This window comes from Pinus tabuliformis, chromosome 5_1 (genome assembly GCF_031772625.1).
Source record: "Pinus tabuliformis cultivar Carrire ecotype Pingquan chromosome 5_1, CPIR1, whole genome shotgun sequence".
NCBI lineage: Eukaryota > Viridiplantae > Streptophyta > Pinopsida > Pinales > Pinaceae > Pinus > Pinus tabuliformis.
The window spans coordinates 406,361,989-406,388,707 of record NC_142305.1 but is presented as its reverse complement, the minus strand read 5'-3'; the positions used below and the strand labels follow the sequence as shown (position 1 = coordinate 406,388,707).

The window sequence follows — 26,719 nt, the reverse complement described above, 5'->3', positions numbered from 1 at the left end:
TTATTGGAAAAAAATAAGAAGTTAGAAGCTCTAGAATGTGTCTGTCAAAATGTTTGCAATGTTGAGAAGAATATTTCACAAGTTTGTAAAGATATTTGGAATCTTGTGATGAATATTTGGTGTTAATTGTTTCAAGGGATTTCATTTGGAAGGGCTTATCTACCTTATGCTTATGTTAGAGAGCCCATGCTAAATTTTGTTGTTGTAATGAGTTATCTTGGATATCTGTGAGTTAAAATTTCTGATTAGAGAAGCACTTATAGCTTATCTTTTTCCATGATTGTCTTCATGTGAAATTTCACTGCTACTCAAGTTTAGCAATTGTTATAGTAGTTAGTAGACCAGTGATTTTGGGACGAATTTAATGGATGCCATATAATATGTACCTCATTCCCTCGATGGAGTTCACAGACAATGCCCATGAACTTGCTCTACAATATTTTCGATTTCAAGAGCCATGTACCTCATTCCCTCAATGGAGTTCATAGACAACGTCCATGAACTTGCTCTACAATATTTTCGATTTTAAGAGCCCGCATATTCTCATCTTGCCTCCTTGCAGTAAAAGAGCACACAGTCTGAATCAAAACCCCACAACTGGGAACCATTTCTACGGTTCTTACACTAATCCATCATGAGATGAGGGCAAGTTGTGGACTCTAGAAGCGTGAGAACAACAAAGTGCAAGAATGATAGTATTATAATATTATTGCAAACTTTGTTGTCCACTTGAAAATATCACTGATTAAACTTATAAACATCTCTCAAGTCAGAAACCCAAAATTCTGCAAAAATATATGATGGGGGTCATGGTGGATAAAATATAAATGTCGAGCAAAGATTTCTACTGCTCACGACTTCAATATTTAATTAGCGTATGCATGTCGAGATAACATGTAATGCTCTATACCGCATTTACTTGGCAGTGCTCTCAATGGATCTTCAAAATGGAAGAAGAGTTAAGCCCATCATCATGATTTAATAACAACACCTCACAAATAATCTATTATAATTCTTATAATCATGTCGAAAAGGTTAGCCACAAATTCCAAAAGTTGGTAGTGAAAAAATATATATGATCAGTTTTGGAACTCATACCGTCAAATATTGGATTTCCCTTTTAAATAAAAATGATTTAAATGCAAAAATTTCTGCATGCTTTAGTATATATAATTTTACATTTTCTTACACCCCGATATGGAATGTGTTTGGAATCCACAAAAGAAAAACTATGCATATTAAAAGTAATCCTTTCTATAGGTCATGAGTACTTTTAAGGAATAAATTTCCATTTAAGATTTTCCTACAATATGAAGACTTGTAGACTTTGATAAGCTGACCGTCATTCTTATTTGTGTGATTTTGCAAGTTACATGGAGAATAAAAAATAATAGATAATATCACACTTGCCACAGAATGGCAACTAATGACCCTTCACGCCAATTCCGACTTGTTTCTGGGCAGAACAAGAGATCAATCTGCTAAACTAACAATCTAAGTCATTGGACACGTCCCTCAGGGTCACGTGTCTCGTATTTCATGTGTCGGACACAAAATACGACCTAAAACGCGTCCAAAACGTTTTTTATCATGTCCTCCAATTGTGACATGAGTTTTCGACGTGGCAAAAATGTGCCCTAACGTTTTTGCCCCTTAGGACACGTGTCCCACAAAAGGTCACTCATAGAGCGCGTGCATGGTTTATTTTTTTGGTTTTTTCAGTCATTTTTCACCATCAAAGCTCGCTGGAGTCGTTGTTGTGTTGTGTTGGAAGTTCCTTTAGCGATTCCCCACTATCAACTTCACATCGACCTAGGTCCTAGATAATAGCGTTCATGGTTTGGAGTTTGTGGTTTGGGGCTTAAATTTCTTGTTTTTGAGCGTGTGGGGACCAGGTCAGCATTTTCTTGTAGTCCATACGCCCTTACCTATATAATTTCTGTCAATCTATTCAAGAGACTTTCCAGGTGCTGGCTGCCATCCACGATTTTTAACTTTTGAAATAGCTTTCTTCATGGTCTCTATAGCTTGATTCATTTGCTTGTTCTCTAAAATATCCATCCACAAACATTTCCCATGTTTCCACAAACATTTCCCATGTTTTGAAATTTGGTTTTCCTTCTTTTTCTAAAACATGTTCAAGAAAGACTCTGCGGCTTGCCTTTTCAACCATTCCTTTTGTGATATAGGCATCAATTAGTACATTGGGCACTCTGATATCATAACTTAGGCCATTGAATTCCCACTCTTCAAAACATTTTTCGACTCCCTGCATATCTCCAAGTTTGACCAATGAAGAAAGCATGCATACATAGCTAGTGTATTGTTTTGATTGCAAATTTCAATGGCTACAGAGAGTTGACTTAAATATATAGGGCTCCACCTAGTTGAGTATGTCTTGCACTTGCCCACATTTTCCAGGATGTGCAACCTGAGTAAGTCAGATTCATATACTAGTCAACAAGAGAGCTAGAACTGTCGAGAAAGAAAATATTAGTGTCCGATGTCATATGTGCCATATGCGGAATGCCCCTGTTGAGATCCTTGATTTGGTTCTCAATCTGTTTAATAAGTTAATAACATGAAGATTCAAGAATGAACAATGAACTGTGAGTAATGAACATCATTGATGTAGTAAATTAATAAACTAATACTATATTTCAGTATTATATATATATATATATATATATATATATATATAACGTGTCCGTCGTGCCCTGTTTCTGCGGTTGCTCTGTCTCGTGTCCTTGTGTCATGTGACTTAGCTGGCAATAGAATCAGAACCATATACTGCATAAAAGTCAACTTATTAAAACTGGTCTCATGCTGCAACTGGTGTTGGCCTCTTACTGGTCATGATTTCCTTAATAGATGCAATGCAAAACTCATCTTTAGCTTGTACAACCTCGATTGTTACTAGTGCCTAGAACTTCAGATACCTATCCGGACGGTACAACAGATCAATATTATAGTCAAATTTAACCGTATTGATCATTTAGCGAATAAGAACCTACCTTCAGCATAATCATTTGCTCCAAATACTGCAGATCCTGCTACTAGTGCTTTGGCACTAGCTTCAATAACTTAAATTAGAGAACGATTAGTAAAATATGCAAATGTGAGCAAACAGAAGAATAAGAGAACAATAGCATCTGAGAAAAATCCCTAATCAGCAACAATATAAAAGCTTTCATACCCACCTTGTGGACATTTGAAGGAGTAACTGAAATGTTAGTTTATGATTCTCAGGTTGAAGGATCTCTGGTGGCCTGTAATGCCACACAAATCTGCACAATAGAGGCAACATTAACATAGTGAACTTAAGAAAGTCCATCTACTTCCTTACTCTATCCACACACATTCTCCTTAGGTCTGAGATTTTTTTGACTTGACTTTTTATAAAGCTCTACCCACCAAAGCCGGGATTGACTGACATAATCAAGACCAAACCTACCACTGGCAACATTACCAACAACACAGTGCAACATCTGTGATCAACCTTCTCAAAATTAAGGTTCCTTGCAAACTCAATAATCACAAGCTAAAACACAATGTCATATTCATCTCCACTTTTAGATATGCTTGCTGCAGCACAGGTAGGTTTTGAATATTCAGCATATCATCTGTCTTATTCTCTTACATAAGCATGCACTAGTGCACACATGCAAAGAATGTGCATTACCCATGTAAATAAATAATGGAGTTCAATTATGAGGTGAAAAAATGTTGCAATAAGCTACAATTGAAAAGTTCATTGGAAGCCAAGTTCAATTGCCGATTGCAGAAACAAAACTGGGCAAAAGAAAACCCTAGTGTCAAGAAAAATTTAACAATACAAGATTAAGTCAAAGACAAATCAAATCCACCATACCTCTTCTAATAGATACTGTACTAAATTAGAACTATTTCATCCAATTTATTAAAAATAAATGCTATTTGATACCAACAATCAATTTGTTACAAAACATAGCAGATAATGTTTAGATAATCACGAAAGAGTTGCATTAAATACCATTCCAGTGCCTGCGTAAATAAATATTGAAGTGCAATTTCGAATAAATTGTTTGTTAACATATTTTGCAAACATAAATAGATATAAATGCTATTTTTTTAACAACAATTTCTGAATTTTCCGTCAAAACTTACTATCAAGCACATATTTTATACAACTTAATGGAGTTGTTGGGTTCAACACTACTCCAGCTTTCGCTCCAAGACTCTTGATCTGAATTTCAAAGAAAAAAATGTTGAAGACAACCATTATAATTTGACAAACAAAAAAATATAAGCCAATAATGAATGTGACTGTTCATATGTTTATATGAGGAAAATTGCTCTAAGGCCATGTCGAAAGCAGAATATATGTACCGTTTTGCATGCTAGAAATTAAAATTTACAATAAAGAGAACAATTTTCCATTTAGGAATATGCCCGAGCAAACAACCACAAACATTGGAAAAAGGTTGGACTCCAGACACCAGAGCTTGGATGGAAAACTTGCTAATGAAAATGGAGATTTCCCAAAGAATACCAAAGCCACAAGAATTTCTCCCAGTAAGAGGTTTTGCATAACAATTTTATTGTCCTCTGGTATGCAGTTTCCTTACGATCATAGGGAACTTTAAACCAACACATCACAAATCAATAAATTAGATTTACATGAAAACTGAAAAAACGTGGTTGAAGCACACATATCAGGGTCAATTTAGCATCACTACCCATTAATGTCAATTAAAGTCAGACAAGTAATTTTATTGATTATAATAACAAAAAATAGAAAATTATGAGGCAGGAAAGCAAATTGTGATAGGGAACTGTGTAGATACCCAAATGACATCACATCTACAAAGTTACAATTATAATTTATAATATGAACAAAAAAGCATATTAAATGAAACAGGCCCAAAAAGCTTGGGATTTGTGAGGAATAGGATCCAGAAGAGCAATCTGAATGGCTCTGAGCAATATAAGTATGGCCATGCTAATATCTCAGAAAAGAGTGAACAACAATCTAACAAATGAATCCAAAATACCTCAACAGTTCTTTAAGCTTGAGAAATACTTCAAAAAGATTATTTTTAAATTGCTTAAAAGTAACTAAAATGTTACTCTTGGTCTTTATCGTTGAGAAATCAATATGCTTGTAGATTAGGGTGATTTCTCTTACTTGATAATTACTTGTGAATGGTTGTTGACTTCTCATTTAATTTATTATGTTCTTCTTCATCAAGCAATTACCAAAATACAAAATATGAAGACCACAAGAGTCAAAAAACACGGGAACTTAGGCTCCAAGTCAGGGAAAAACTCCACAAAGGGTAAAACCCAAGAAAATTATCTTCTTATAGAATCTTATCAAAGTGAGATATCCAATACCCAAGACCAAACAGTCACAAAGAACCCAAGTCAGCCCTCTTCCAAGTCTCTTCCACCAAATCAAAGTCATCAAAGTCAATGTTGGTCAAATCTCTGAATTTTAGTCATCCCCTAAAAACTTGGCCTGTGAAATCTCGGGCCATGTATCAGCTCTCAAAAACCATAGAGAATACTCGCGCATGTGGACAGATTAGGGCAGAAAACAAGACTCTCTTTCTCCTTAGACTTTTCTCTCCTCCTTTTACTTCACTGATTTTCTTCTTCTTCCTTTCACAGAAATCGAATTGGTAATGTGAAGCACAGTTGCCAATATATAGTTGTTTGAGCATATGAAGAGGCATAACTTATGGGCTGGCTGACTTTTCCATCTTGAGGGCCCACTTGGTCTTGTGGTGACAAAATTGACTAAAATAAAAATTCTCTTTTCTTACAAATAGTCCAAATGGAACTTTGACTCATGACAAATTTTCTTATTGACTCAATAAACCCGAGAAGCATGAAGAACATGCTTTGACTTAGAAAATAATAATTATTATAATAAATTTATTTTTCTTCTTTTTGTTTTTACATGAAATACATATTGATACAAGTACAATAATAATTATGAAGATCGAACGTAGTTACATTTTTCAACATTTATTCCCAATGATGGGTGATGCATTCACCAGAAATGTCTAAATTTCAAATCTACATGGTTTTATCCAAAAATCTTTATAGCAAGATAAAAATGTTGGTAATCAGGATTGTTCTTCACAAATTTATCCTCATGAAGTCTGAGTGGGCTGCATAGACTTACATAACTACTAATAACCATTAAAGGGCTTAATCTATGTGATTCTCTGTGCCATATACACATGCCTGTGAACTAAGCAATATTAATTTAATCGCAGTTTTGTTCTTGAGTAATGATATGAACATGCCAGGTTTTGAAAGGGAAGGGCCAATGCATCATAACTGAACTATAAACAGACTGCAAAAGTCAGTTTGGTAGATCTCAATATCTTTTACTGTAGCTGTTCTAGTTAGTATCTAGTAATGTATTCTGTTACCAGTACATCGTAAAACTTGAGCTATTAACTTCCACCAAACTGTCTCTCAAATAGAGATATTAGATAATAATCCCACCTGATTTACTGTTCGGTACAAATGGATAGTGGAAGATTGCTCATAGTGGACACTAACAATGTCTTCCCCAGCCTTGATAAAATCTAGTACATGTTGTTCCGGTTCAACAATCATCTATATTGAAAGAGTTGAAGCATTACTAAATCAATTAACACATTTAACTGCAAGACCATAAACTCATAATCCATCAACATCAAAAACAGTAATCACATTTTACTATCAAATCAACCCATCTTTTATCTCACAACTAATACACAAAATCTAAAATATCTAAAGATCACATCTAGATGTTCACTCTGAACAATAGACACTCAAACAGAAAGAGTCATATGAGAAAGAGTGTCAATTAGACAAATGTACATCCAGTGACAAACCAGTCATGGGTCATAATGCAGCAATCACCCGAGGTCCGATGGTGATATTTGGCACAAAATGCCCATCTAGGATATCAACATGAACCCAATTGCAATATGCCAACTCCACAGCTTTGACCTATGAATTGTACAAACATATGTCACTCTGAAATCAATAGTTAGACCAGTGAAGGCGAAAAATCAAAGATTTTGCAACTAAAAAATTTTGCAATCATATAAAGAAGCCCCTTTTTTTCTTTTTTGGTTGGTAGATCACCCTGTGTTAAGGAAGTGGGCTTACATTCATCTTATGGATAGCATGACAGAGTTGTATCTATTCAGTCGAACTAACATGACATCAGAACTCAGGGAAACTTGATCAACAACATTACCATGGAAAACATGCCCACCAGGTTTGCACGTGTGTAATCCTCATGGGAAGTGCTCCAACTTTTCACCAGACCATAACACAATAGACATGCAAAACAGCATCTAGCTTTAGCACATTTTACATAAACCCTTGAGGAATGGCAGCTTTCCCTAGCAATAGATAAATCCATATTTCTAATAAGTGCCTCAAGTTCCCCATTCCAGGAGAAAGTACAGGAGCTCAAAATACAAAGAAATCCAGACCCAAACTAGGATTGGATGATAAGCCCAAGAGTTCATTATCTTGCACAGTGTTGATTTGGGGTAGCATCGGATGTGATCTAGCCATGAAAATTGGTGGAGAGGCTAAAGCACATGAGATTTCCAAGACCCAGAAATGGTTTGGGCAGATTCTACCTGGTTAAGGAGATATTAAAATAATTAATATTTTTAATGGAGTTCCTAAGTCTAAATTTAGGAAAAATAAAATATTAATGGGTATTAATATAAAATTGGGTTAGAAGGTTCTAAATGACATGGATCAAGCCAAATCTAATCTTAGCCATTGATTAGAGATGTAATCTCGACCGTTGAAGGACCAACAAAAAAAGTATAAGAGGAAGCTTGAGGGTCAGTTAGAGATACACTAAAGTGATCAAAGTTGCAGCGAGGGACAGTGAGTACAACACAGAGAGGCAGAGATAGTGTCGGAAGACCAGCACAGAAGCAGAGAGGCAGACGCAGAGCCAGAGGGAGCCGCAGAGGCCAGAAGGGCCTGCGTCATCCACGTAGAGGCTGTAGGAGTGACGCAGAGAGCTAGAGAGATTGCGCAAAGCCTCAGAAGGCTGATGCAAAGGGTTTTAGGTTGATGCAGAGGCCAGAGGGCTGACGCAGTGCTTTAGATTGTGCTGGAGAGGGTTTCATGGGGCATAGTTTCCAAATATCTGCTTCCGAAGAGAGGTATTATTGCAAGATATTTTATCTCTGCTGGGTGAGCCAGTTTCGCACCCAGTGTACTTAGAAAAGCTGCTTAATAATAAAAACCATTAGAACTGCTGCACCGGTTTTCCCGTGTTGGGTTTTTCTAGGGAAGATTGTCCAAAAATAACGGTGTCACTTTTGTGTTTGTCTATTTCTTTCAGTTGTTGATCTGTAGATAGTTGGGACTGTATTATGTTTATTTCAGTGTTTATATGGTTAAATAACTTGTTAGTAATTAAACAAGTAGGCGAAATAAACCAGAGAATACAAAGAAAATTTCTAATGGGTAATACCTAGAAATTTGTAGGTTTTAACCCTGTACAGAAATTACCTGCATACGAATTCTTAAACAAAGAAAATAAACAATGTGAGAGCATAACCCATAAAACACATATGCACAGAGATTTTTCCCTGGATCCCAAAACCGGGACTACCAGCTTGATTTTTCATTATGTTCCTTTCAATTTTACAATACATATTTATACATGCCGAAGCATCCAATACCATGGACCGAAAACCATCGCGTCCAATACCATGGACCGAAAACCATCGCGTCCAAAAAACATGTGCGAAAATCATGCACAAAACCATAGGTGGCCCCGGACCCCATAAAGTGGGGTTACAGGTGCCCTTCAAACCACCTATTAACTACGTGGAAAGAATATAACACAACCCAACAATCTCCCACTTGTTGTTTTCTTTCCACAGGGGGCCACAAGAGAGCTTAGTCATTTTTCAGCCCTGAGATTCCCATTGCTTCTCTACACCAAGAGAACTTCTCAGAGCTCACAGATTTTGTCAATGCATCTGCAGTGTTCTTCAAAGTGTCCACCTTTACCAGCAACACCTTTCTGTCTTCTATCATATCCCTCACAAAGTGATATTGAACATCAATGTGCCTTGTCTTTGAATGATAAAGTGGGGTTACAGGTGCCCTTCAAACCACCTATTAACTACGTGGAAAGAATATAACACAACCCAACAAAATTTCAACATGGTATCAGTCTTCAGAGGGTTGCAGATCACAGGAGAGCTGAAAGCGCCAACTGAATCATAGAATTTGCAGTAGAAACAGTTGTCTCGAGTGACAAAAGTTGTTCCTAGGCAGAGAGCAGTTGAGAAGGGTTGACGCTGAGGGCCTGCGTCATCAGTTCAAGCCAGAGAGAGGCCAGTGCAGAGGCTGAGGAAGACAGAAGAGGCTCATGAAGAGCCACGCAGAGACCGGGAGGGTTGACACAGTTGGCCAAGAGAGCAAATTAGCCTTGCCGGGATTGCGCAGAGCCTGGAGGCTCAGTTCTTCAGCTGCCGGCGTATAGGAGGTTGTGGATAGATCTGAGAGAGTGAAGCTGGTGGGGTGCTAATGCGGCCGAGATAGAACAGTTCCTAACGAGGCAAAACCAAGGTAGAGGGAATTGCTACCTAGGCGGATTTCCAACCAAGAAATCCAGGTCAGTGTTGCAGGTGCATAGGAGATCAGAGAGGTGCGACTCGACGGTTCAGGCAGATATCCAGCAGGGAAATCGAGACTCAGAGCGAGTCTAGCAGAGAACTTCTACGAGGGAAGTAGCGACTCAGAGGGAGTCGAAGAGAGAACTTCCAAGCGGGAAGTAGAGACTTAGAAGAGTCGAAAAGAAGAGCAGAGAGATGGCTATGAATGGATTGAGGGATCAGGATAAGCTGGACGTGGCGTCCACCTTTGTCATCTGGAAGGCCAGGATCATGTCCGTTCTAGATAGACATCGTATCAAGGCCTTCGCCTTGAGAACCGTGGCTATCCCAGTTGACCCTGCTGACAATGAAAGGTATGAGGATGCGATGGCCAAGGTGAAATGCATAATCCTTGCTGGGGTCAAGGATAATGTGGTCCAACATTTTGCCGAGAAGGTGACAGCAAAGGAAATGTGGGATACCTTGAAGACATTGTATCAAGACACTTCTGTGTGCTACTGGAGAATTAGTGGCGATCGTACTAGATGCAGAAGGGGGAGCAGATAGATCACTTCCTTAGCAGGTTGCAGGAGATCCGAGACCAGTTGACTTCAATAGGGGCCACGCCGGATCAGGAGTTAATGGTGAGGACTTCCCTAAATGCAGTCTTCGAGGAGTGGGAGAAGTTCGTCCAAAGCATTATGGGCAAAGAAAATCTTCCAGGATGGGAAGAATTGTGGGCAGCACTTCGCCAAGAAGAGATCAGATGGCTGACCAAGACGGGAAGCAACAAGAAAGAGGAGGAAGAGGATGCAGCTCTGGCATCTGCGGGAGAGCATGGGAAGAGTAAGAAAAAGGACCTCTCCAAGATAAAGTGCTTCAACTGTGGGGAACTGGGGCATTATGTGAACCATTGTCCGAGGAAGAAGAATAAGGGAGAGGCGTCTGACTCCAAGGCAGCACCACTGAAGGCGGAAAAGGAGGTAGAAGATGATGACGATTGTGCCATGAGTGCTCATGTACATCTAGAGAAGAGGTGGGGAGACATCGAGCTGTTGTCAAGAGGACTACTGTTATAGCTCCAAATCTCACTCTTATGGTTTGTGATGCTGCACTCATGGCCTAGGTCAACCCCTCCTTCCAGACCTAGTCCTAAAATTTAAAAAACAGTGTTTTATCCCTTATAAGCGACATTGCCCTGAGTTAAACGCGTGTACACGCGGGTCTGTGTATTCCCAACCCGTGTGTATGTATTAAAACACTTAAAAAAAATAAATAATTCCTTATTTTCGGGCGGAGATCGCGGGTTTTACCTGCTGATCACCTGTTAGTGCCCGTGGCCAAACTGTTCCCAACCAACTCCTAACTAAAAAACTACTTTGGAGATGGTATAAAAAGACATCAAAGGGAAGGCCTAAGGGAGAGAGAAAAGGAGAGCAAGATTATTATGCTGAGATTTTCCCCTTAGACCAGGTCTGAAGTCCTTGGTGCTTTCTGCACTTCCCCCATTTTGCATAGGAAACCCTTCTTTCCATGTGTATTGGTGATCATTCATCTTTTATATCACCATTGAGTAAGACTTGGAAGGAGCTCTTGTTGGAGGCTTGAGGCTGGAACGAATCCGGGAGGAAGCTTTGCTTGGAGCCTGCTGAAGGTGTTTCAGGTGAAATCTTTTCGTTATATGTACTTTACTTGCCTTTATATAAAGAAACACGTCTTGGTTCCCGAAACAATCTTTCTTTGTGCTTATGAGATTCTTGTCTTGAATTCTTATGCAAGTAGTTACTTAAAGATTTTTATAACTAACTTTATAGCATGAAGATGGTTTGTGTATAAGTATTTGTCCATGTACTGCTGTGTTCTTTGATTTGTTTGTTTTACAGGTCAAAGGAAAAGAAGGGAACTCCAAGAAGGGTTTGGACCCTAAAGGCCTTCTCGAACGTAGGACCTTAGGTACGTACCCTAAACATTAGAATTTGCTTACAGTAAAGATAATGGCTGTGTGTGTGTTTATTTGAATAAGCAATTTTCAGTCTGGTAGAGTCTCAACCCAAAGGACCCTAGGGGTACTTTCCCCTCAACCAGAATTGGCGACTCCACTGGGGAACAACACTCTTGTTGTTCCTAGTTTGGGTAGTCTTCAAGCCAATCAAGGCTTGCCTTTTGGTTCAGCCGGTTCTACTGGTCACTTCGGGCAGCCTAGTGCCTCCCAAATTCCAGGACAATCTTTTCAGAGCTTTGGGAGTTCTGCCCAGTCGGGGTGGAATCCCCAAGGTCCTCCTAGGCTTCCGTTTCTGGCAACGTTAAACTTGCCAGATCTCACTAAGTTAACAAATGACCCAATCAGGTATAATCCGGCCTGGCCTCCGGTCCCAACCAAACTCCCTTCGGACATTCCAAAATTCGAAGGGAAGAGTGGTGAAGACCCAGGCGACCACGTAACCACGTTCCATCTGTGGTGCTCATCCAACTCCCTCATCGATGATTCGATTAGGTTGAGACTCTTTCAGCGCACCTTGACTGGTAATGCGGCCAAGTGGTATATAGAGTTGCCAGGGGGCAGCTTTACATCGTTCGCCGACTTAGCCAATATTTTCTTAAATCACTTCCAGTTGCCTGTCCGCTATGATGCCGGAACTGAACTTCTGGCCACCTTTCGTCAGGATAAGGCTACCCACATTTCCGATCACATTCAGGAATGGAGACGGAGAAAGAGGCTCATTAAAGCCGAAATTCCTCCGGAATACCGTCTCGAGTGGTTTTTGAAGTCTTTACAACCCGAGATCTCCAAGGATGTCTCCATGTCTAGGGTCTATTCTGAGGAGCAAGCCATTTTTAGGGCCCAGCAATTAGAATTGATCTACTCTCAGTCTGGGATCCTACAAAAGTACTTGCCAGATGCTCCTGGATCTAAGGTTGATTTAGCTAAGCCGAAGCCAGGTCCGCACGCGGATGGTATCGTTGGGTCAGTAGACACAACTACAGTGAACTTGTTGAATCAATTGCAGCAGTTGTCTTTGCAAACTGCTTCTAACAACCAAGTCACATTGTCTAATCCTCCCGCTTCCCAAACTTCTTCAATTAATGCCGTCCAATCCGATAACCCCAAAGGAAATCAAAGTTCCAATGGGAAAAAGAAAGGACGTGGTAAGAAGAAGAACTCGGATGGGAAGCCCGATGCAAATAAATCCGGTAACAATGCTGGTGGTGGTAAGGGTGAGTCGAGAAAGAAAGTTAAGTTTCCTTGCAAGTTATGCAAAGGAGACCATCTAACTCATCTCTGCCCTAGGATTGAAGACGCTCAGCGCTTGTTAGGGCAGCAAGGGACTTCTAGTTCGCAAGCTGTGTTAACTAACCCGTTTCCCCAAGGGCAACAACTTCTTGCTGGCGCGAGTTCGAACCCTGGGACCTCCTCAGGGGGCAACCAGGAAGGGGAAAAAGCATCAAATGTTTTTATGATGGGTTCAAATGTCCATGTGACTACTCGGTCACGTGATTATGGTGAAGCCGAAACATCTAAGGATAAAACTGTTCCCGAAGGTACTGACCTTCATATTGAGCGACCCCCTGTTGAGACTATACCTCGGATACCGAAAGGTTCCGCCAAACGCGCGACGGTTAACCCTAATGCTAGGGCCGCCCAGAATTACTCCATTGTGGAGGATCTGGCTCAAAGCCCGTGTGCTATGTCCGCTTTAGAGGTTCTCCAGTCGTGTTCGGCTCAGAGAAGTGCTTTACTCTCCGCAATTGGAGCAGTTGATCCGGCTAATTCTTTAGTGCTCACTTTTGAAATGTTAAATGTCAAAAAGCGACTCCCTCATCATATGGCTTTTCAGATAAAGTCTACATACCGGAAAATCAATATTTTTCGCACCATTATAGATGAAGGAGCTTCCACATGTGTCATGTCGATGTCATGTTGGAAGGCTATTGGCTCACCTTCGGTTGTTCCTTCACCAACCGTCTTAACTGCATTTGATGGTCATTCTCACAAGCCGCATGGGATTATCCCGGCCTTTCCTATATGTGTTGGAGGGAAGGTCGTTAATATCGAAGTTGAAGTCGTAGATGCTAACCTAGACTATAATCTCCTATTAGGAAGGAACTGGGTATACGAAATGGAAGCCGTCGTATCGACTCTGTTTCGTGTCATTTGCTTTCCTCATGAGGGGAAAATCGTTAAGGTTGATCAATTGGACTATTCCCCAATCGATCCTCAAGCAAGCTCCGACTCTACTGTTCCTTTGGTGGATAACCCTCGCCCGCCGACTGAGAATTTAGGAGTAGGGATGTATTCCTCATTGATGGGTACGTTTGATCTTCCCTCTCCTTTTGCAAAAATCAATGATATTTCATCATCCAAGGAGTCTCCTCGAGAAGAGTTCTTCCGAACTCATTATTTTTCTGACCCTTGGACCTTGCCTTCACCTACGACCACATTAGTTGAAGGACAAGTAAATGGAATGACGTTTCCTATATCTGCAGCTGAGCTTAGATATCAGTCTATCGTAGACTCTGCAGATAACCACTCCACTCCTTTTTCTGAAGAAGAGTTGGATGGTCATGTGGCCCCAGCCTGGAGCCTAGACTCTATCTCTACCTTGGATTGCTTGGATTCAATTTTACCTTCTGAAGAAGCAATCCTTGAAGCAATGATGGGTATAGATCAACCGTGGGAAGACTTACACCATCGTTCGTACTTTCTTTCTCCTTTGCAGGAAGTGGAATCTAGGTTTTCCGAGCTCTGTACTAGTGATGTTGATATGGTGTCGAACCCTTTGGCTCCAGCACACATTCGCGCCAAAGGTAATATGTCGGTAATTTCAAAAACGATACCCATCAACATCTCTAGGGACCCTAACATCATTGAGAATATCTTCATCAGGATCGAGTGTTCCCCTGAAGAAATTCAAATCTACACCAACCTCTTTAAGGAATATCGTGACGTATTTGCTTGGTCTTATGAGGAAATGCCTGGCATTGATCCTTCTATAGTTCAACATGAGATCAAGGCATATGAAAACACGAAACCTGTTCGTCAAAGACTTCGTCCAGTTAACCCTAGGAAAGCAGCAGCTATCAAAGCTGAAGTCTAGAAGCTGCTAAATGCGGGTTTTATATACCCTGTTCCTCTTACCGATTGGGTTTCTAATCCAGTCCTCGTAGATAAAAAGCAAGGAACAATCCGTGTATGCATCGATTTTAGGGATCTAAATAAGGCTTGTCCAAAAGACAATTACCCCACGCCATTTATTGATCAAATTATTGATGAGTGTGCGGGTAACGAGATTTTCTCCTTCATGGATGGTTTTTCAGGTTATAATCAAATCTCTATCCGTCCTGAGGATCAGCATAAGACAGCCTTCATATGTCCCTGGGGTACCTTTGCATATCGAAAGATGCCTTTTGGTCTTAAAAATGCTGGAGCCACGTTTCAGCGGGCCATGTCATACGCTTTCCACGACATCAAACATGTCATCGAGGCATACTTAGATGATCTCGCTGCTCGTTCTCGAAAGAGAACAGATCACCCTAGTCATCTTCGATTAGTCTTTGAGCAATGTCGTTTTTATAAAATCCGGTTGAATCCCAACAAGTGCGTTTTCGCGGTTACATCCGGTCGGCTGTTAGGGTTTATTGTGTCCAATGAAGGGATTCGGGTTGATCCCTTCAAGGTTGAGGCAATAATTCAGTTGCCTCCCTCGTCTTCACTCTGGAAACTTCAAAGTCTTCAAGGGAAGGCTAACTTCTTAAGACGGTTTATAGCAAATTACGCTGAGATCACTAAAGGGTTCATGCGTCTACTACGGAAAGGAGTTCCATTTATATGGGATGACTTCGCGCAGCGGTCGTTTGATGCTTTGAAAAAAGCATTAGTCTCTGCCCCGCTTTTGAGTCCACCGGATTATGGTAGAGACTTCCTTTTATATCTCGCTGCGGCAAAATCAACCATTGGTATGGTTCTAGTTCAGGAGGACGATGCTCTCGCCGAGCACGTCATTTATTATTTGAGCCGAGGCTTAATAGGCCCTGAGCTTCGCTATTCTCCAGTTGAGAAGTTGGCCTTGGCAGCTGTCCATGCTGTCCAACGGCTCTGTCATTATATTTTGCTACGTAAAACTTTTGTCTTAGAGGCAGTCAATCCATTTCAATTTGTCCTCAGTAAGCGAGTGATTGGGGGCAAATATAATAGATGGATAGTCATTTTGCAAGAATTCGATCTCGAGTTCTTGTCTGCCAAATCTAAGAAATCCATGGTTTTTGCGGAACTTATCTCGGAGCTACCTTGTGGAGATGATATTGTTTATGAGGAAAGTTTACCCGACGAACATATATTCCTCATCTCTGCACAAGACCCTTGGTATGGAGATATCATTGTTTATCTCCAGACTTCGAAGTGCCCCTCTACTTTCTCCAAGGATGAACGTCGCAAATTACGTCACCTGGCAAAAAACTATGTTATTGTTGGTGACACATTATATCGTCGAGGGGTTGACTGAATCCTCCGGCGTTGTTTAACCTTAGAGGAAGCAGAGTCTGTGCTCAATGATTGCCACAGTGGAGCTTGTGGTGGTCATCTATCAAGGCTTGCTACAGCCCAACGCATCTTACGTGCCGGCTATTTTTGGCCTTCACTTTTTAAGGACTGTGTGGAAGCAGTTAAACGCTGCCACCCATGTCAAATTTTTACTCGCAAGATGCGTGCGCATCCAGCTCCTCTTTTCCCCGTTGTCACTATCGGTCCCTTTACTAAGTGGGGCATTGACTTTACGACTTGTAATCCGCCTTCAGCGGCGAATCACAAGTACATTATCGTGGCGGTAGACTACTTCACGAAGTGGGCTGAGGCCATGCCTACTTATAAGAATGATAGTGACACGGCAGCTTTGTTTCTTTTCAATCAGATCATCTCAAGATTCGGTATCCCAAAGGAGATTGTCACTGACCATGCCAGTCATTTCCAGAACCAACTGATGTCCGAATTGGCTCGTAAATTAGGCTTCCGTCAGGAGCATTCGTCCCCTTATTATCCTCAGGCCAATGGGCAGGTCGAGGCAGTTAACAAAACTCTTAAGACGATACTCCAACGGACAATCGATAAAAATCTATCCAATTGGCACATTATGTTGTATCCGGCTCTATGGGCATACCGAACCTCCATCAAAACGGCTACTGGTTTTACACCTTTTCAGTTGGTTTATGGGATGGAATCCATCTTCCCGGTTGAATGTGAAATTCCATCTCTTAAGTTGGTTGTCGAACTCCTTCCAGAGACTTCGAGTCTCGAAGAGCGCCTAGTTCACTTGGAAGATCTCGATGAGCAGCGTCGAGACGCCGCCACGATGAATGAGGCTCATAAGAAAAGGGTTAAAACGCAGTATGATAAGTCTGTCCGTCCTCGAGTCTTTTCTGAAGGTGACCTTGTCTTGGTCTACGACCAAGATAAAGACACCTTGGGGGCAGGCAAATTTAGGCCTATGTGGTACGGTCCTTTCATTGTTAAACGAGTTTTAGAAAAAGGGTTGTATGAGTTAATCGACTTTGAACGGAACAAGCTGGCGGAGCCCCGAAATGGGCTCTACCTAAAGAAGTACTCTGCTTAGTTCAGGCTGGGCAATGACTTCTTTGTACTTTATGTATATATTTATACATATATCGTCGAGCGTTTTCTAATATCAGTGCTTTTTGGTCTACTGTGGCAGGTGCTGATGGATGATTTGGTCTATTTTGGGTTCGCCGATGGTGCTAGTCGACACACCCGGAATCTTGCTTCCGCAGCTTGGGTACTTTATTATCCAACTGGTCAATTGATGGTATCGAGAGGCATGTGTATCGGTCCTGCTTCAAACAATATGGCCGAGTATACAGCTGTTATCAATTTATTATCCGAGGCAATCTCTTATGGGATCGACTCGTTGGTAGTATATCTTGATTCTCAATTGATAGTGTCTCAATTAAATAACATTTATCGGGTTAGGGATCCATTATTATATCGCCAATATTTAAGGGTGAGGTTGTTGCAAAGATCATTCATTTACATTAATTATTTCCACATTCCAAGATCTCAAAATTGGTTCGCTGATTCTATCGCTAATCAAGCATTAGACTGGCATATCAATCATTCGTCATCATAAAATCATACATCAAAAAGTCAAACTGTATATATATATATATATATATATATATATATATATATATATATATATATATATATATCATAAAACGCCTCGAGTGTACATATGTGTGTCTAGAAATATACAAAATTGGGACTCAAATGCCCATAATCATGTCAGGCATATCTAACGCCTCGGCTCAGGATGAGCGTCTAAGTATGTCACTATAGCGTTGGCCATGCGCCGAAAGACGTGAACCCAGTCACGTGGCATGCCAACCACATGACGCTGCATATCCGGAGGAAGGTCCTCTATCTCGGCCATCGGTACTCGGCAGCTCAGTCTCGCCAAGTGTCGTTGGACGTTGTTCAGGGTCCGTTCCGTATCCGCAGCCGCCTCTTCGGCTCCTCGGCCACGCCGTCCATGCCGCGGGAATCCATCTGGTCGTACAGGCCCAATGTCTGGAACATGATCATCATATTAGTCATTTGAATCTCATCAAAAAAAAAATTTCAAAATTCATCATTATATTTGAAAAATCCAAAAAATCATAAAATAATAAAAAATTCTTACCAATCTCGCCCCATGCTGCATCCGGTGGTAGCACTAGATCAGGATCTCCTCGGAAATCCAGCCTAGCATAGGGGTAGTCATCCACGGCGACGATCTGCTGCTCCCACCAGGCAAAGAAGTCATCGTCAAATGCATTCCTTGGGACTTCCCCACCCCCCAGACGTTTCATCAAGTCAGCCCACCGGCCCATGCGTGGATCACGTGGACTACTGATGGCAACTGCAACCCTGGGGCGGAGTGCAGGAACCTTCTCGAAGAAGAAAGTGCACAAGATGGTTCCAAACCCAAAGTTCTTGGTCTGTCCCCTCCTGATAGAAGTGAGTTGTTCCTTCATGTTGGCAAGAAGATGAGTACACCAGTCAAACACAGTAGTGAGACAGTCCACTGCCACGCTCATGGTTACCTGTGACGCCTGATGTAGTGAGGATGATCCGTTCACTCGAGCTATGGTGAACAAGATTATCCTGAGTGACAAACTCGCCACATGTGGGATAGAGATCTGGCTCCCGACCTTCCGATGACCCGGGCAGTAAATCTGTACATAGTCATCTACACTGAGGTTATTCTGTGTCCTGCCCCGGGAATGTACTACCTCTCCCCTTCGGGAAAGGCCCGTGATAAAATATATGTCTTCCACTTCTATCCTGAGTGGCATCTGATCAATCACAAATGCTTCCTCATCGACATCCCAATAATCAATGAGCCTCTCGAGCAGACGCGTGTTTGCTTTCATATTTGGCAATTTGAAGAATTTAAGCAACCCGCATCCCCATAGGGCATCTAATGCCTCATCATTGCCCATAAATTCATTATCCACGGCTGAGTGCTCTCTTTCACGCCATGTGATAGTCATCCTGGAAGAAAAAATCATTTTCATCCGTTAGTTTTGTGTATAAAATTAGTTCGCTGCGCACACGCGAGTTCCTATATACACAGTCGCGTGTAGGGCCGTCGTATACGCGAGTTCTATATGGCCAACCCGCGTGTATGCCGCGAAGGAATTTTTTGCAAAAATCCAACGGTAAAACATCAACTAAAATTCCTCAAAACTATCACAATTAATTGCAAGACAAGTTTGAGGCTTACCTGGAAGTTTTCGGCTAGTTTGAACGGTTGAATTGGTCACAGGGAAGTTTGCTCCTTTTGCTCCACAATTTTTGCTCTCCAAGTCAAATGGTGAAAATGGTGAGTCAAAAATGCCTTTTATAAGTTTTGAAAATGCAAAAATTTTTCAAAATTTTATTTTGTTTGGCCTCATGTGACTTTTAACTTGGGAGCTTGGAATGCCGAGTTTGGTTTGTTTTCAGGACATTTTGGACATTTTTCGACAGTTCGAGACGGTTCCATGACCGCTGACCCGTCATGGCAGGTATCGTGTTTTCACTGGCATATAGGTTAGGGACACCATTTTTCCGTTGCATTATGCATACTAGCCTCCATATGACCGATACATCTGTCGTAGGGTCCACCCCATCGTGTCATGGTTCGTAAGCCATTTTCACTCGCCGATTCTTTAAATCATGACACGATGGTAGAGCCATCCCTTTACATGGGCATCGTAGTTAGCACCTCACTGAAATTTGTTGCCCATGCTGCTTCATTTTGAGTAGGCTCGGGAGTCCTCTGTAGTCCCGCCATGACTTATGCGTTGAAGACTCATTCCTCTTTACTTCTTCGCTTCGTTCTGGCCTTATACCCTAGAGGCTCCTATGTGTGTCGAGTTGTACTTCTGCATTGCATGTTGACCATTTGCACCTTTTGGCCTAGAGCCGGCTTCACTTGGACTCGTGTTTAAGCCAACTTTTGACCATGACATCTGCAAAATCAATCTTGCATACTTTTGACTTCTGCAGCTTGACATACCCTGATCCGTGGAAGGAACATACCTCTGAGTGTCACTGACCAGTTTTCACCTCCCTGCATTGAGCATAGGAACGTTCCTTTCCCAGGAACTAGATCATCTGTTTCACCGACACTCGTTCTTTCCACTGTACCATAGCATTCTTTTATTCTTTTTCCGGCTTAACAGAAAAAGACAAAATTTAAATATTCCAAAAAAAGAGTGGGAACAGGGACATTATTTCCATTTATTATTGGCAGCTAGAGTCAGTCGTGTCGCCCTTGAACAAAGCACTCAAAACAAAGTCTCCTCCGCATGGGTGGGATTTAGTTTGACTTAGGTATGCCATAACCTTGTTATTGAGTTAGTTCTCCCCCGATTGGTTATCTCTTCCAATCATATGGAGGGTTCGTTCGTGCTTCCTGCATGGCGAACTTATACAGAGTCATCATATGCTGCCACATAGTCACATTGAGTCGTGCTTTTGTTCAAGGGAAGTTAGCCTGAGTCGGCCTCTCTGCGGTGTCTCTTGACTCATTTTTCAGTCGACCATCCCTGGTTGTCAGTATCATGTCTATCATCACATCAGCTATATTGGTCCTTTACTCGTGCCGGTTTGAGAAGGTCCCCATTGACTTCTTGCTGGCGGGTCTTGTCCTTATCGACGACGACACCTTGCTCTGAGGACAGGCCTAGAGCCGCACCCTGGCCCTATTTTCATTATTGATAGGTCACCTTGTGCTCAGCATCGATCAGTATCATGGGTCTTTGACTGAGTGGTTTCCCTTGTGTTCGACATCAGCATACATTATCACACATTGGGATTCGTGCAGTACCTTGGTTTCCATTTGACCCTATTGGTGGATATCTCGCCTCTGTGTCAGCTTTCATTATTGGTTGGTTCAGAGGGTTTCTGCCGTGCGCTAGCCACATCTTGTGTACGCCGGAAACGTACTTCGGTTGGGTTACTACATCTTTTTCATCCGATTCCTTCCACATTATTGGCCTACGGGTTACACTCGCGCTAGATTGATGGAGGATGCCTTAATGCCTTCCTTCTAGCGGATCTTTCCCTATCGACTCCGACTCATTGCTCTGGGACAAAGATCTAGAGTCCATTTGGCAGTACCTTGGGATTTGCAGTCATTAGTGGCAGATCCTTCGCTATCGACAGTGGGAAACCATCATTGTCTCCTGATCGATAGATTCTTACAGGTGTTCGACTTCAGCTCATCTATTCACACTTGTTAGATTGTACTGGGTACCTTGACGCTCATTATCATTATCGGTGAGTAGTCTCGCGTTTGTTAACGGTATACATCAATGACCGGTAATCAAACGATTTCTCACATGGTCGACTTCAGATCATTTATTCCCATAGTGTAGAAATGTACCACGGCGGTCGGTGAAGACCTCAGGTTGTATCAGCATTCATTGGTTCACTTGACAATTGCTCCTGTTGCTGCTAGTTGATACCATTCCACATTATGTGTTGCAGTCAGTCATGGCGACATTCTATATGCTGGCACCTGAGTTTGTAGTGTAGTACCATCCTATTCCATCATGTTCAGTTGGTACCTTTTGGGATCAGTCTTTGATATCAGTGATCCATTGCATCTTTCAGCATCATTGACAGTCTTATAAGTGATATTCAGACATGTACTTGCTCCTTATGATCAGATGATACATTATGTATCTTCCAGTCATTTATACTTGTATACTTAGTGGATCCGCTTGTACTTGATATGCGGACATGCTTTACTTTTTCTGAGCATGGGTATGCCCGCCTCAGACAGTGTTTCTTTCTGATCTCCTTTTGGTGGCTTGGCAGGCTGAATTCTGGTGAAGTCCTCCTCGGTTTCTCGACAAGACTTCCTTTCCATGTACTTACATAATATATTTCGGCCATCATGTTCCCCTTCTGACCTCATATATTAGGGGGCATCTGTTATAGCTCCAAATCTCACTCTTATGGTTTGTGATGCTGCACTCATGGCCTAGGGCAACCCCTCCTTCCAGACCTGGTCCTAAAATTTAAAAAACAGTGTTTTATCCCTTATACGCGACATTGCCCTGAGTTAAACGCGTGTACACGCGGGTCTGTGTATGCCCAACCCGCGTGTATGTATTAAAACACTTAAAAAAATAAATAATTCCTTATTTTCGGGCAGAGATCGCGGGTTTTACCTGCTGATCACCTGTTAGTGCCTGTGGCCCAACTGTTCCCAACCAACTCCTAACTAAAAAACTACTTTGGAGATGGTATAAAAAGACATCAAAGGGAAGGCCTAAGGGAGAGAGAAAAGGAGAGCAAGATTATTATGCTGAGATTTTCCCCTTAGACCAGGTCTGAAGTCCTTGGTGCTTTCTGCACTTCCCCCATTTTGCATAGGAAACCCTTGTTTCCATGTGTATTGGTGATCATTCATCTTTTATATCACCATTGAGTAAGACTTGGAAGGAGCTCTTGTTGGAGGCTTGAGGCTGGAACGAATCCGGGAGGAAGCTTTGCTTGGAGCCTACTGAAGGTGTTTCAGGTGAAATCTTTCCGTTATATGTACTTTACTTGCCTTTATATAAAGAAACACGTCTTGGTTCCCGAAACAATCTTTCTTTGTGCTTATGAGATTCTTGTCTTGAATTCTTATGCAAGTAGTTACTTAAAGATTTTTATAACTAACTTTATAGCATGAAGATGGTTTGTGTACAAGTATTTGTCCATGTACTGCTGTGTTCTTTGATTTGTTTGTTTTACAGGTCAAAGGAGAAGAAGGGAAATCCAAGAAGGGTTTGGACCCTAAAGGCCTTCTCGAACGTAGGACCTTAGGTACGTACCCTAAACATTAGAATTTGCTTACAGTAAAGATAATGGCTGTGTGTGTGTTTCTTTGAATAAGCAATTTTTAGTCTGGTAGAGTCTCAACCCAAAGGACCCTAGGGGTACTTTCCCCTCAACCAACTACAGGCGATGAAGGGCAGGATCCTTGAGGTACCCAAACTCTTGGATCATACCTGGCTACGGGAGCCCTGAAGAGAGAGTAGCAGGATGGCGGATGTCGGTAGAAATGGACGCGGATGAAGCAGCAGAAAGTGCTAGTAATGCAATAGTCCCAGACAGCGCAGAGAGGGTTGCAGTAGTGCGAGAGGCACAGGGGAGGTTGCAGCAGTGGAGGATGGCACAGAGAGGTTTGCAATGGTGCGAGAGGCACAAAGTTGTTGCAGCAGCACAGAGGTAGCAAAGGGAGCTCAACATCGGGAGGGTTTCTAGCCTGACAGGGATGTCAGTGGTTGGGTGGTTGGGAGTGTTGATTTGCAGTAGCATAATGTGCTCGAGCCATGAAAATTGGTGGAGAGGCTAAAGCACATGAGATCTCCAAGACCCATAAATGGTTTAGGCAGATTCTACCTGGTTAAGGAGATATCAAAATAATTAATATTTTTAATGGATTTCCTAAGTGTAAACTTAAGAAAAGTAAAATAATAATGGGTATTAATATAAAACTGGGTTAGAAGGTTCTAAATGACATGGATCAAGCCAATCTAATCTTAGTCGTTGATTAGAGATGTAATCTCAGTCGTTGAAGGACCAACAGGAAAAGTATAAGTGGAGGCTTGAGGGTCAGTTAGAGATACACCAAAGTGATCAATCATTCGATTTTCTAGCACGGGGTTTGCTAAGATAAATCGAATTAGTGATTAGAGTTGCAACAAGGGGCAGTGAGTACGAGGCAGAGAGGCAGAGATAATGCCGGAAGACTAGCGCAAAAGCCAAGAGGCAGACGCAGAGCCAGAGGGAGCCACGCAGAGGCTAGCAGGGACTACACAGAGGCCAGAAGGGCCTGCGTCATCCACACAGAGGCTGCAGGAGTGACGCAGAGAGCCAGAGAGGCTGCGCAGAGCCTCAAAAGGTTGACGCAAAGGGTTTCAGGCTGACACAGTGCTTCAGATTCTGTTGGAGAGGGTTTTGTGGGGCAAACTTTCCGAATATCTGCTTCTGAAGAGAGGTATTATTGTGAGATTTTTTATCTCTATCGAGTGAGCCAGTTTGGCACCCAGTGTACCCAGAAAATCTGCTTAATAATAAAAACCCTCAGAACTACTGCACCGGTTTTCTCGCATTGGGTTTTTCTGAGGATGATTGTCCAAAAATAACGGTCTCACTTGTGTATTTGTATATTTCTTTCAGTTGTTGATCTGTAGATGGTTGAGACTGCATTGTGTTTATTTCAGTGTTTATATGGTTAAATAACTTGTTAGTAATTAAACAAGTAGGCGAAATAAACCAGAGAATACAGATAAAATTTCTAACGAGTAATACTTAGAAACAATGTTGCATTAATCGTTATTGGGATAATATCGGCGCGAGGGAAAAATCGGAAAAAATCGTAATTATTGGGAAATAATAGGAAATAATCGGGAAAAAATCGTTGTTACCAAAATATTCATTTTTTTTCAATTTTTTTAATATCTAAACCATCTACAACATAAAATAAATACATTGACACATAAATATGATAAAAGAACTAATATATAAGATGTTCAATATCATTTCTAGTGCTAAAATCACACATAATATTGAAACATGTCCTGAATAGTAAGTCCTGACTCCTGAGTCCCAACTCAACCTCAAAATATCAACAAAAAATATAATAATGTATCTCATCATGTCATAATGTCATATACAATAAAATAAAGAAAATAACTAAAGTCTGGTCCTATTGATTTTCTCTGCCCCTCTTGCGAGAAAATGCCACAACTTTCCCTTTCCCTCTAGATGTAGATGCTGGTGCTGGTGGAGTTGGTAGTGGAGACTGTTGTGCTCTAGAAGATGAAGAACTAGAAGTAGGAGCTATAGGAGGTAGACCATGTCCTCTACTGGTGGCAGGGGTAGCCCGGGTAGGTGGTGTCACCTGGAAACATTACAATCTCCTAATCCTGAAATCCTGAAAAATTGATAAGTCTGCTGGATTTTGAATGAAATCTAAAATTCTACTTTCTCCATATGAAATCCAATGAGGCCAGAACCATTATCAAACATCCTGAGTCATTTCATGGTAATGTTAAAAATTTAAGTAAAAGGATTAATCTTCATTTTCATCCTTTTACTTTAAGAATTTAACATTACCATGAATAGCATATCAATACTAGGGCCTAGACTTGATCATTAAGCTGCCCCACTCAAAAATTATTTGTTTCTTTCAAAAAAAATTGCATTTCAAACATTTGGCATCCCTTATAAAACCGCGTTGCCCCGACCCTCGACGATAAATTGGGAAAAAATAGCGATTTTTTCGAAATTATCAGGTATAAAAAAAATCCGCGATTATTACTCGTGATAATATCGGCTTCGGGAAAAAATCACGATAAAACAATAATATTGCGATATTATCACGATTTTCACAACACTGCAGAAATTTCAACACATACGAAGGGAATGTTTTCCTAATATTTTGTAAGGGACAGTGATATTTATGACAATTAAGCTAAGTTTATTAACTGATCTTAGACTTGAACCTAAGTTGGTCTTTGAAGATGTAATATTCCTCTTTGGGAAAACCCTGAAGTGTCCATTGCATTTTCCAGAGCTTGTATAGTTTCCCAGTGAAGTCTTGGATGAAACCAATTGATAAAGGTAATACCCACTGTATTTTTTCATAAATTTGTTTGTTTACTAGTGATGTCTTTCGTCAAACAGTATTATGAAATACTCCTATAGATGTAATCTCTTTGGGTTTTGGTGCCAATGAGTAGACAATGCCCAAATTAACACTTAAGGGAGTATTTTATGACAACACCACCATATTTATAATTAAGACAACAAGAATAACAATGTTGATATACTAAAATCAGTCATAAGTAACCAAGCTCTTCACTGATATATTGTTTCAGAAACACACTATTGAGATTGGTAGCTTGGGAGGTACTCCAAGCCCTAGGGTTCGGGGTTTTGGAGGAAGGAGCACCAAAAGTCGCTTTGTCGGCTTAGGACCCAAGGTGTAGGCTTTGCACCCAAGCTTGTGGGTGTAAAACCACAAGGAGTTTGATTGATTTGACACTTGGAGGATGTAAGGGACCCTTAGAAGAGCAAGGGGACACATTAAACACCAAGATATGTGAAGTAGAAATGAAGTTATGAATTTATTTGTATCACTGGTGGGTTTTCTCAACAATAGGAGAGGTCGGCTAGGGTAAAGAGTTGCCCTCAAGACAACTCCTTGGAGCTACACATGAGCATATAAAGAGATGAAGGCGTGGAGGTCATGTAACATATCCCCCTTATTAACCAAAGGTAGTTACTATGATGAACGACTCCCATGGTTAGATTATGAGAATAAGGTAAAATTCATTTTTTTTAGCATCTTTTCTTTCTAAGGGATCCCTCATACATTCAATAACTATTCTTACCATGAGCTACTACCCATTATTAACAGAGCCTAACCCTGAGGGCATCGATGAAAATTGACCCTGTGACCTTGGTACTTTAACAATGAGAACTCAAGCAGCCAAATTTAAAGGTACCATCCTCAGCCAATTAGTTGCCAGCAATCAAGATCTGAAAA

The 26,719-nt window shown here is 41.2% G+C and overlaps 1 protein-coding gene across 3 annotated transcripts in view; it reads right to left on the bottom strand.

Annotated features, from left to right (window-relative positions):
- The window catches only part of LOC149165207 (uncharacterized), a 325,751-nt gene that overhangs the window by 30,015 nt on the left and 269,017 nt on the right, over window positions 1-26,719 (bottom strand). For all 3 annotated transcript variants that reach the window (XM_089431092.1, XM_089431090.1, XM_089431091.1), the window contains exon 4: window positions 4,147-4,225. In XM_089431092.1, the coding sequence (XP_089287218.1) occupies window positions 4,147-4,225 (79 nt within the window). The remainder of the gene's footprint in view (window positions 1-4,146; window positions 4,226-26,719) is intronic.